The sequence below is a fragment of the Eucyclogobius newberryi genome, unplaced genomic scaffold (assembly GCF_026437365.1).
Source record: "Eucyclogobius newberryi isolate DKJ021-1_F unplaced genomic scaffold, fEucNew1.0.hap1 SCAF_19, whole genome shotgun sequence".
In the NCBI taxonomy this organism is placed as follows: domain Eukaryota; kingdom Metazoa; phylum Chordata; class Actinopteri; order Gobiiformes; family Gobiidae; genus Eucyclogobius; species Eucyclogobius newberryi.
Genome location: NW_027315823.1, coordinates 11,108,112 through 11,121,026, shown reverse-complemented (window position 1 = coordinate 11,121,026; position 12,915 = coordinate 11,108,112). Strand labels below are relative to the sequence as shown.

Below are 12,915 nucleotides of genomic sequence, written 5' to 3'. Positions count from 1 at the left end.
GTAAATCTTCATTCCACGATGATCCATATGAAAACATGATATATAGAATCAAATTGAATAAAAATAGGCTTAGTATGCACACAAAATGTACAGATGAAGTGCAGAAAGTGAACAGTGCAGTGAGTGATAGATTAAATTGTAGTTAAAGTGGCAGGTGTTAAGAAGTGCTCCAGTACTGGTAGTCTGAGTGTACTTTCCACAACGTCGACTGTGGTAGCCACTTTAAGCAACTTGGTTTTGTACTTTTACCACAGCCATGCGTTGACCAATTTTATACCTCTTTAAAAAGCTTAGATCCTGTGCCATTGAGTCACTAGATTAGATTTTCAAGTGCAGTAAGTCACAATGCATGTACAAGCAGAGAATCGCCAGCACCACTTGGCAACATTAGCTGCTACTATTCTAAACACAAATACTGGCCTATTAGATATGTTCAATATCAAAGTATTTGTCATGAATTAATTTGATCTTTCATTGTTTAAAAAAGTAGTGTACAGTAAAAGCTGAAAATCTGAACTGATAATAATTTGTTATGTTGAAACACGAGTGGGTGATATAAGTTTCCGGTAACATTGAAAAAAAAAAACAGGTAGGTAGGTCGGATTTCATTTTTATTTTTTTTATATATTTTAAAATCCTGGCACAGGTTTTGCAGACAGTTTTCTTTTCTCAGAAGTGAGCGCTTCGCATTGAAGTGTCCTTATTGGTATGCAGATATTTAATAAAATAGTTCTCTACATTTATACTAGTCCAACCACAGGGAAAGGGAACTTTTTAGTAATTACCGCTCTGTTGCGGCCCCCGCGCCGTGGTCTGGTTGCATAAATTAAAAGTTTGTCCAGTGAAGACGAAGTTAATATAAGTTGTTTTTTCTCTATCGACTACGTTATTTTGAGTTGAATTGAAATTGACTAACCTCTTTGACTTGTTCTGGAACGTCTCGCCAGTGGATCTTGTCATAAAGACATCAAATGCATTCAGTTGATCAGAACAAGTGGCCTCTTTCTCTATTGCCCAATTGTACTTGATACACTTCATCGGAAATACATCGATAATGCTGAAAACCATCCGCTGTCATCGTCAGTGACAGCGTGAGCGTTGTTGTTGTAGTCCGGGGCGCACAGTGCAGTCACAACGAAATCATCTGATACCTCACCATTGAAAATGTCTTACAGACTTCTACGTTCACTATTTTTCTTATTGTCACTGGATGATGTGAGCTCTTTTTGACGCCAAATATCTTCAGCCAGTCTGCACGCTGCCCAAAGAGAGCATCAGATTTCTCACGCAAACATGCATGCGCCCGTAGGTAAAATGAAACCTATCAAAAGTTGGAAATTTTCATATCTTACGATCCCCACAGATGATTTTTTTCCCGCAGCTTTTGGATTCGTTCTCACAATTTGACATTCTCAAAACGTATGGCCAGTAAATATGCGATAAAATGTTTATGGGTCGGATTATCTTTATTTTGAAATCCAGGTCGGTCGGGTTACCGGAAAACACACAACTTTTTCTTCTTGGCCTAAGCAAAAAGTAATATCTGGATATTTGTTTTGCATGTCGATAACAATAGTCAGACCATTTTTTTTTACAGAGCATCAGGAATGTGGTAAAATGTGCCGGTAAATATTTTACACAAAATGTAAAAATACCATAAAATGAATAACAAAAGGGCAGAAATATAACTTGATAAACACCTTTTGAGGTCATTTTTAATATTTTTAATAATAGACAATATACTCAATATTCTAATTTCGTATTTCTCCCAAACAACAATTGCAACATTATCCGTTATAAAAATTATCTCCCACGTTTACAATGAACACGTCAAGGTTGCGATTTGTCACCGGGTTTGTTCATTACTTTATTGATAGATGCAGGCTGCGGATCTCCTCCCAGTCTTGTTGACTTAAATTCTTGTTCCCAGTCTTGTTGACTTAAATTCTTGTTCTTCATACTTAAATTCTTAAGTCAACAAGTTTCCAGGTTAAATAAAGGTCAATGTAAACAATAAAATAACGTACCTCCTTCTTTGGGGCAGTTTGTGACCGAGTTGCATCCGACTGTTGTGGTGAAGATTGGGGCTGAGAATAAAGACAAAGATATTAATTTACTGCTCAGACTAACTCTTACTCTCACCTATGGCCATCATGAGCCTTGGTTAAAAAGGCGTTTCCTTAGAAGGGTGGTATTGAGAGGAGCAGCTGAAGTGGGATCACACTGCAAAATCTAAATCCTATACTCTTTGCTCCTGACAGGTGTTACGGCAGTTTCCTGTAAACAATGATCAAGTAAAGGGTAACCAAGAAATAACTTGAAGCAGAAACAGAGTCTCTTGGTCTCTTTCAAAAGGTGGAGGTTTATTCACTCGTGCACAGTGGACAAACACCCTCACTCTCCCTAGACGAGATCATTCTGTTCCTAACTGACGTTACAATTACAGAGTATGCCTTTTATAGGCGGTACAGGCATGCATATAAATCACAATCAGAATTGGCTCCAAAACAGATAGATCAAAACATCACGGCTGTGACGTTAATCGGAGATGTTTTCCACACAGAATCAGGTCCTGACGCATTAACCTGGCTGATTAAGAGGCGCCGAACAGTAGATAATCAGTATAATCAGGACCCCATATTCTTATATCATCTGCACACAGGAGAACAACACAGATATTAATGTCATGTCCAAAACAGCATCAGAATGACATGACATGACATGACCCATTTCTTCCATTACACAGGTTTCCTCAAAGATGGGTCAAATGCAGTGGGCATTTAGAAACAAGAACAATACATTGCAAACACAAAAATAATCTCCTTTTTTTCTTCTTCTCTGTTGAAAAACAGGCACATTTAACCAGCAAGGGGCAGGAATCGCCCTCCATCCTCACGAATGGCGCAGCGCTAAACAGAGCCGTGGTAACACGCCCCCTCCTGGACGAAGGAAGAACTATCCTTTTAGTGACGGGGGCTTCAGTGAAGACGACTGGGACAAAGCTCCAGGGTAATGCTTTATATACAGAGTTTAAAAAGTGCTCAGTCGCAACATCTGCTGCGTAATACTGTGAAGTCTGTAAATAAATCTAGTTCTTCTTGATTGAGCAGTTTCAATCTGAGAGGCTTAACTAGGATTACAGCAGTAATCAATGACGGCTGCAGAGTCACAATAATTACATCACACATACAAGTCACTGTAAGCTCCAAAAACACTTCTTCTGGATTTAAGCCCCATGGGAACTTTGGAATTAGGGAATTGAATGTTTCAGGGTCAAAATGAAAAAAGACCAAACTAATGTATTCCTCTAAACAGCACAATTTAATCACAAATGTCTCTACTTTAAAGATGAACTCTTTACTCTTATTCGGATAAAGCCTAGCAATTAATTTTGACCTGGTATGTTGGTTCTTTTAATGGTGGCGTGTGTTTCCTCATGTCCTGCCTCTGCATCCTGCGGCTGGACACAGAGACATAACTCATGTTTCCTTAATGAATAAAACCTACATTGTAACCGAATTATACTTATATACACTATACTTATACAGTCTCAAGGCCGATCTCAGCAATGCACCAAAAGGATTTTAGTGATTCCAATCCTGTGGCTGTGAGATGTGGCTAAAGCGCGCGTAAACAGGAAACTACTTCAACTTTTTCTGCTTTTAATTAACTTCTCTGCAAAGCCTCTACATTGCACTTCAACATCTCTTTGTGTAACCTGTTTGGTTTCCATTATGCATAGGAAATATTATATTTTTGATCTTGACCCCTCTGAGTTTGCGTTATGTCTCATCCAATCAGTGTTCTGGGAGCCAATAATGAGTCAGGCCATTTTGGAAGCTAGACGCTGCAGGGTTTGAAACCAGTTGAAACATACATAATCATACCTTAATTATTCTATTTTGCTTACATAACACAAGATGGCATGCCAAAGCCGAGGTTCAAGAAAAGCTTTAAAGGAAAACAAGACAAGTGGAATTTGAGAATCAGACAAATTGATTATGTAAGATTACTCAAACATACTCGAATGAAACAAGGCGCTGTCCCAGCTATGTTTTTTTCAGGAGGAAGTTACAACATGGTCAAAAAAACTATTTAAAAAAAAAAGTCCATTTGGCACAACGCAGGCCCTTTAATCTCATAGGTCTATGTGTCAGCAGATCCGAGCCTGTCTTTTCTCCAAAACATTGCGAGTGTTCTGGCCTAAGCTGTACGTGAATGCCCCAGTGTCAGTGATGAGTAATGAGGAGGTTAAGCTGTCCAGCGTTATATAAGTTGCTGGAGCCCAGACGAGGAAGACTCTGCTGTTACGGTGCAAATGAATTCATCCCGTCAGATCGCCGTGTGCGTGTTTAAGATTAGTCATGATGATCAGGCAGAAAGAACGGACCGGACGACTTCAAATCGCAGAGGTCGTTGTGCACACAGATCCATCAATAACAGACAAATGATTTATGTTTCTGCGGCTTAATACTTAATAGTTTTATTAATAGGTGGTAGGGGTACACGACAGGCTACTTAGTCCTGGAGTGCCCCGCGGACCATGGTTCCTCACCTAGGGACACAACGTCAGAACCTATGTACTATTTTGGTGTTGGTATTTGTTGGTCAAGGCTGACTTACTAGCATTGTTTGCGTGAGTCACAGTGGACTGTCCAAAATATGTACTATAAATAAATATGCAATAATAATAGAATGGCCTTTGTGTTGTGTCTGTAGCTTCCTGAACCAGCCGGACGGGCTCATGGTGGACCCTGAGGACAGCTTCTGGTGCCAGGCCCTGGAGGATCTGGAGACGTGTGGACAGTCCGAGCTGCTGCGTGAGATAGAGGTCACTGTTGTAAACGCCCTCTTTCATATCTGCCGTATTTACACTGTCTGTCTGACTGTGGTCAAACATTACACTGGAAAATATGGGTTTTTAATAGAAAACACTAGAAACCAATTGTCTTGAAAAAACAAAACAAAAAACAAAATTTCAGAATTAATGCTATTATTTTAAATTAAATGTGATATTCAATTTAATCAAATATTTTTAATACCTAGAGTTGAACTATAACAAAAGTGGATCATCATTTTACATTAATTGCAATATTCATCTAAAACAGGTATAGTGACATTTTACTGTAACAAACAGCAGATTGTTATTTACATGTTGTTATTTTTTTTTAACATGGCGATGTGAAATTTTAGATTAGAACCTACTGGTGACACTGTCTTAATTTTTCAAATAATCACAGTAAGTGATGTGGGCGGGGATAGGGGCTAGGTGAAAAGACTTGGGCCTCAGTTCCAGGACAATACAGGATTAACTCAAACATGCAGGAATAAATAACTATACAACTGTGAGTAAAGTAATGATGAGGAAACACTGTTGTAACAAGATTAATAGACCTCTAACGTTCATTTTTGCAAAATATTACCCCTTTAAACACTGGAAATTTGTGATTCATGTGGAATTAGTCAGTTTTTTCCTGGGTTTAATGTTTACTTTTTTTCATGATTTGAAAGCCATATTATTTACACCTTATGTAACGCTGGGACCCATTTCTGAGTCCTCTCTAAAATCTCACAGTGAATATATATTAGCTTTATATTGGCCCGAGGCACTCTCTTTCCGTTTAAAAAAAGTCCTTTATTATGACACGGACAAACAGCTTATGCGTTTCGAGATGCAGTGTTTTTGTATAAGAATGACAACTCGCCCCAGCTGTGGCAGACGGTTCATAGACTCATAGAAATGGCGAGAAATCGATTCCCTCTTTGAGACCTGGGACATTTGTGGCACCCACGATTGGTCTCAATCCAATACATTTCACACTGTAATGGTTTGTTTAGTCGATCTCCTCCAGGGTCCTTCAGAACTGACTCGATAACCACGACTTTAACATTGTTCGGGCGTTGTTGTCTGGCAATATGATAATCCAATTTGTTTTTTATTGACATGTTTATGTTCGGCAAAGCATTCCTTTTTGAGGTTTCCTTTTGACTTGATTCCGAAGAGAGGTTCATATGTTGGATCTGTGCCGTTTAAAGAATTGTGGAAATCGATCAGTTGTTCTTTTGTTCCCAGGAAGATAAACAAAAGGCCGTCGATACACTGTAAAACTTGATGTGAGGTGTAAAAGGTTTCGCTTTACTGTAGACCGATATTCCCAGAGAACTCAGCGTATTCTGGGGGCGTAAGGCTGCACCCATCTCCGCACCTTTTATTCGCTGGTAGAATTGAGCCTGGAAGAGGACTAAGTGATTGTTGAGAGTCCATTCTCTCAAGTTCTAGGGCTTCATTTGTGTAGAAAAACCCATAGAAGAACCTATAGCAGAACCCATAGCAGAACCCATAGAAGAACCCATAGCAGAACCCATAGCAGAACCCATAGCAGAACCCATAGAAGAACCCATAGAAGAACCCATAGCAGAACCCATAGCAGAACCCATAGAAGAACCCATAGCAGAACCCATAGAAGAACCCATAGAAGAACCCATAGCAGAACCCATAGCAGAACCCATAGAAGAACCCATAGCAGAACCCATAGCAGAACCCATAGAAGAACCCATGGCAGAACCCATAGAATAACCCATAGCAGAACCCATAGAAGAACCCATAGAAGAATCCATAGAAGAACCCATAGCAGAACCCATAGCAGAACCCATAGAAGAACCCATAGAAGAACCCATAGCAGAACCCATAGAAGAACCCATAGAAGAACCCATAGCAGAACCCATAGCAGAACCCATAGAAGAACCCATAGCAGAACCCATAGCAGAACCCATAGAAGAACCCATGGCAGAACCCATAGAATAACCCATAGCAGAACCCATAGCAGAACCCATAGAAGAATCCATAGAAGAACCCATAGCAGAACCCATAGAAGAACCCATAGAAGAACCCATAGCAGAACCCATAGAAGAACCCATAGCAGAACCCATAGAAGAACCCATAGTAGAACCCATAGAAGAACCCATAGCAGAACCCATAGAAGAACCCATAGAAGAACCCATAGAAGAACCCATAGAAGAACCCATAAAAGAACCCATAAAAGAACCAATAGTGGCTAAACAGTCGCTTTGGACGTACCGCAGATCCTGTCGCTTAATTAAAACGCGTGATCTCCTCAAGACGCACATCCAGAGACGCTGAGAGGGCTTTGATGATGTAATCTATATATTTTGATGCTGGTGTCACTCACAATAGGTCTGCCAGAGGGGAGAAATTAGGTTTTTGTGTGTGAATTGTAGACAGAAGTTAGAAGGTGTACAATTTGGGACTGGGTGGCAGGAGTTTTGTAATCCAGTTCTGCTCAAGGATGTTCAAAAGTTGCTGTTTTACGTTTTCAGAAGGCTTGAATGCTAGAAGGACATAGCACTGCCCGTCGTTTTAACCGTCTGAGGGCTTCTTCAGTGCAGTGCGGCAGTAGCGCCTCCCTCGTCTGCCTATTTACATTTTCTTCTTTTGTGATCGGAAAACAATGCAACTAGCCGTCTTTAATCAGCTGATGTTTATGGTTAACGACTATGAGAGGATGATGGGTTAAATGCCCGTGTGTAACATTCGGAGGAGATAGACGTTTTTCTACAGCATGTGCAGATGTAACGCACTGCGGATTCCTCGCTGCCAGATGACACGTTGTTCTGATTTTCTGTCAGAGTCTTGAGTGATTTACAGTCACGTCCAGGCAGCTGTCTCTACCACATCGAAGAGAAACAGTACCATGGTTTTGCCAATCGCTTCAATAATAATTCCAACCAACAATATTCTTGGAGGAATGTTGATTTGCCAAACAATTGAATATTACTGCAAATGTATGTCTTTATTTCTTAGTTTTTTTCTATTTATTAAAGTTTTTGAAAATGCCAATACTAATAATTAAAAAAAATATTTGAAAAGGAATAAGTAGAAGTGAAGCTAATATAGATATAGCCCTTTTACACTGCAATAATATTCACTGAACAAGAAAGTGTGTGGTGTCATGTTCAGTAACAGTAGTAATAATAAACTCTCGCTTCAATAATAATTCCAACCAACAATATTCTTGGAGGAATGTTGATTTGCCAAACAATTAAATATTACTGCAAATGTATGTCTTTATTTCTTTGTTTTTTTTACATTTATTAAAGTTTTTGAAAATGCCAATTCGAATAAGAAAAAAAATATTTGAAAAGAAATATGTAGAAGTGAAGCTAATGTAGATATCCCTTTTACACTGCAATAACATTCACTGAACGAGAAAATACAGTCGGTGTCTGGTGTCATGGTTAGTTACAGTAGTAATAATAAACCTTCCACTTTCAGAATAGTTAACTGGGTTAGTAAACGGTGTAAATCTGTTTATCAGTGCGGTGACATGTAGTGAAATTGTGACCCCTTACAGCTTAAATTGCCTAAATCATTCATTAGTTTTATCCACTCACACTCTTTTCCCCACAGGCCTCCATAATGACGGGCACGGCCATCAGTTTAGGAGTGGACGGGAACAAAGCTCCTCCTGAGGCGCTAATGAGCCACAACAGGATGAGCCCTCTGAGGAGGAACTCTCTGCTGCACCAAGGGGCCCTCCTGCACCTGCACGACGAGGCCCACCTGCTGGAGGAGGCCCAGCTACACCAAGGCAAGACCAGCACTGACACAGTACAGTTCAGAAAACAGCATTTAACAGGGAGAAACATATAGGACTTCAAAAAACAATGAACAAAGATTGGTGATCTAAAGCCCGGGACACACTACAGGATATTTTTCCCAATTTAGGCCCCAGTTTGATTCTGCCCGACTTCAAGCAGGCGAGATCTGAGTTTTGATCTTCGTAAATCAGGACTATTCAACACAATTTTGCCTCAGGGCCGGATAGGCTACTAACCAGGTCGGAACCAAGACTAACCCAGAATCAAACCAGGCCCAAACCAGGTCCAAACCAGGTCTAAAGCAGAATTAAATAAGGACTAAGCCAGCAAAACCAGCAAACCGGGTTTAAACTTTTACATCACGGCATATTTAAATCAAAATAATGGTCCCAATTGGTCCAAAGCTGCAGCACACTTCATGTTGAACCACTGCAACAGCCGAGCCGAGCGTCAGGAGCAAACGGAGTGATGAACACGACGAAACAAAAAAAGGACAGTTATTATTCACCTCTCGTAAAGCGCTGAAGTTAACCTGCAGCGTTCTCATCAATGTCCGTGTCTGCAAATGATATCCAGTCCACAACACATCGCTATTAATCTAGTTTTAGTGTTTCTTTCAACATTACAACGTGAGAAAAAGGTGACATTAGATGCTCACGTGTGGATCAGTGAAGCTGTTGCAGGTTCGCTACAGAAAACGCCGCACTGCTTACCGTCTAATGCCAAATTTCTGTGCACATTTTAGCTTCGATCCACATTTTTACTGAATAATAATTGCGCATCTTTGCATATGGTAAACTAGAAGTGCAACGGTCTGATTGTTATGAAAATGCCATCGTCTTAAAGCGAGTCTCATTACTCAAGCTAGTTTTGTTAGCTCACAGGTTGTTAGCTCAGAGGCTCATGGGATTTAAAATCTCATTCGAATCGCTTCATGTCCGAGGTTTTGTCGCAAATGTTTTAATCGTTCAGGGCTCAAAAATCCTCCAGTGTTTTTTGGCCTTGCTACAACTGACAAGTAACATTTGAGCTTTTTATGGTTATTTAAATCGTGAAAACATAGTCAAGCGTAAGACTAGCACGACAGACTCAAATTCAGCCAATTACTTTAACTGGGGAATGACGTTGGGATCAATTATTTTGTAGAAAAAAGCTAAATATTTGCCTTTCATTGTTTTCATATTGAATCCTCACATTATTTTGTATTTATTAACCCGAAACTTTATTTAACAAGATGATCTGCAAATTAAACTGAGCAAGGCTTTTTATTTTGCTGAATGTAAAGTCATAATCGGTCATTTTAATTTGAAAGAATCATGTGTTTTCCCACCGCAGATGGCATGCTGTCCGACCCTCTGTACCTGCAGGACGGGCTGCTCCACCAGGGGGCTCACCTGCATCAGGAGGCCCAGTCTCCTCTGCACTTCCAGGACCCCAAAGCCAAGGCCTCCCTCAGAGTGTCAGAGCGGACCTGGGAGTCGCGGAGGATCAAAGAGGAGATGCAGGGGATCATCTCGCCCACGCCGCTCGAGCTGCACAAAGTCAGTCACACTTCAGTATGTTAAAATGTCTAAAGTAAAGTGCAAAACAGATGCTGTAGATGCCAGTAGACGCTGAGAAGGTGATTAATAGTAGTGTGGCTACATCGCTTCAAGGTTCAAGGAAAACATTGTATCTGTACATTTTACATTTTACTAAACTTTAAAATCCTGTTATTCATCATTTAGACTTTTATTTTTGTATTTCTGTTTGTTTGCTGAAAGTTGTGAAAGTATAACCTCATCATGGTGAATAATGAGGCTGCTCAGAATGCATGAGGTAAGTGAGACATACATGTGAGATACATGTGAACCACTGCAAAGACTTTCAAATGAACTGGTTCTGCTCAAAGAAGAGGAAACATCACGTACAGCACCTTTAAAGTCCATGTTTTTCTAATCTAATCTAAATATATACATTGCATTACTAATACACTAAGACACCAAGGTATACTTTACAAAAATACACTTAAAACAAGTTCATCATTGAGTCTCGTTAAGAGACTCAATAGGTGCAAGAGTGTTTCTATCCAATAAGCTTCTCATTGTTTTAGAAGCTTGTTGTGGTGACCTCCCCTAGGAGGAGGAGCCACTAGTTCTCTGCCAACAAAACAAAGTGCAGTCACATCATGGTGGGCATCGTTAAAATGTGCAGCCACTGGGTAATCTCTGTCATTTCTACAAATTGTGCCTTTGTGCTCACTTATTCTTTGTTTTAGCTTTCCGTTATAATGTGCCGTATTGGTATTTTCTTGCCACTGTGGGGCTGTTGGAAAGAGCTAGTTTTGAAAGTATTATTGCATTGAGCACAACTGCCACATTGCTAATATCCATTAGGAATGGGCATCAGTCTGAGTATGTGTGGCTTTAGAAGGGCAAAAAATAAAAAATATTCTTTTTAAATATTACTTGGCATGTTTGGCGGGCCGGTTTATAAAGACAAACGGGCCGTATGTGGGCCGTATGTGGCCTGCGGGCCGTAGTTTACCCAGGCCTGCTTTAGGGCCAACACAGACAAGGTAGTCTCTCAAGTTCTCCCCCAACGAATAGGGGAGGGTGTTTGAATGTGTTTGAGCGCTCAGGATCTGATGTTCTGTCACACTATTTAAGATGGCTTCTCCTCCATATATAACCATTTGCCTGACAAAGCACACAGGCCGAAACTTTGCAATGTAAATAAACCACTGGCACTGCAAGGAAAACAATGTGAGAGAGTTTTCTTCCTTTTTAAGTTTGACAAGATGTGCCATTGAGACAGTTTACACTTGACTGATACACTGTTCTGACAGTTTAAACCGTCATTCAACAAAATAAAGGCGTTATTTGGGATTATTTTTTTGTCAAATCATAATTATTGATAATTTATGTGGATTTTGGCTCTTGTCTACAGTATGGTTGCTATTTTACCTCTACCTATGTCATATTTGTGTTCATGTCTAACCAGGAAGTACAATTATAAACTTTACCAAAATGGTCAAACTGGGAACAAATAGGCAAAATGTTTAGATCTGAAATATAATATATATATATATATATATATATATATATATATATATATATATATATATATATATATATATATATATATATATATATATAATATGTTCACTGCGTTTTAGTGAAGTGTGTCATCTATCCTGTAATATGTGCTTCAAAGACAAATATTATGCATAATTTCTTTTATTCTTATTGGCCATCTCATGTTTTAGAAATAGTTTAAAAAAACACTTATTACGTGACATTTCACTTTGGCATTTCCCACATTTGAAAATTACTTATGGCTCTATCTACTGGCTGCAGAGGGAATTACATAAGCAAGCTAAACAAATGCTAGGTTTCCGACGACATGCTAATGCAGCCACGCAGTTGTGATGATCGAGATTTGTCAGGGTATGATTTATGGACAGAAGATAGAATGACATCATTCATCTGGGAAATTCAGTCAGAGGACTGTACAAACAGGATTCATCAAAATAGTCTGAATGACGCTAATTGCTACTCCAGGTATGTTTTTGATGAGGGAGTACAGTTAAAGTATGGTTAGAAGCTCAAAAAAGTACATTTTGCATAATTTGTGTCCTTTAAGACATACAGTTTTATGATGAACTATTCACTCTTTACCAGTTGTATTCCCCACTAACAGGAGAGGTTTGTCATAATGTAATGGTTAATTTCTCCCTTTGTCTCCCCCTGTAGGTGACTGTGATAAAGGACCCGGAGAGCGACGACTTTGGCTTCAGTGTGTCCGACGGGTTTTTGGAGAAAGGCGTTTACGTCAACATGATCCGAGAGGACGGACCGGCCGACAGATCAGGCCTCAGACCGTACGACCGCATCCTACAGGTGAGGGGTGGTACTGCAGGCCGTATACTACAGGTGAGGGGTGGTACTGCAGACCGTATACTACAGGTGAGGGGTGGTACTGCAGACCGTATACTACAGGTGAGGGGTGGTACTGCAGACCGTATACTACAGGTGAGGGGTGGTACTGCAGACCGTATACTACAGGTGAGGGGTGGTACTGCAGGCCGTATACTACAGGTGAGGGGTTGTACTGCAGAGGATTATCTTATCTTTTACTACAGGTGAGGGGTGGTACTGCAGACAGTATACTACAGGTGAGGGGTGGTACTGCAGGCCGTATACTACAGGTGAGGGGTGGTACTGCAGACAGTATACTACAGATGAGGGGTGGTACTGCAGACCGTATACTACAGGTGAGGGGTGGTACTGCAGACAGTATACTACAGATGAGGGG

At 40.1% G+C, this 12,915-nt stretch overlaps 1 protein-coding gene across 1 annotated transcript in view; it reads left to right on the top strand.

Moving 5' to 3' along the window:
• grip2b (glutamate receptor interacting protein 2b) overlaps positions 1 to 12,915 on the top strand; it is a 220,651-nt gene that overhangs the window by 206,100 nt on the left and 1,636 nt on the right. Inside the window, exons 20-24 of the mRNA XM_072451747.1 lie at positions 2,853 to 3,009; positions 4,720 to 4,831; positions 8,429 to 8,609; positions 9,955 to 10,160; positions 12,354 to 12,500. Of these exons, the coding sequence (XP_072307848.1) occupies positions 2,853 to 3,009; positions 4,720 to 4,831; positions 8,429 to 8,609; positions 9,955 to 10,160; positions 12,354 to 12,500 (803 nt within the window). The remainder of the gene's footprint in view (positions 1 to 2,852; positions 3,010 to 4,719; positions 4,832 to 8,428; positions 8,610 to 9,954; positions 10,161 to 12,353; positions 12,501 to 12,915) is intronic.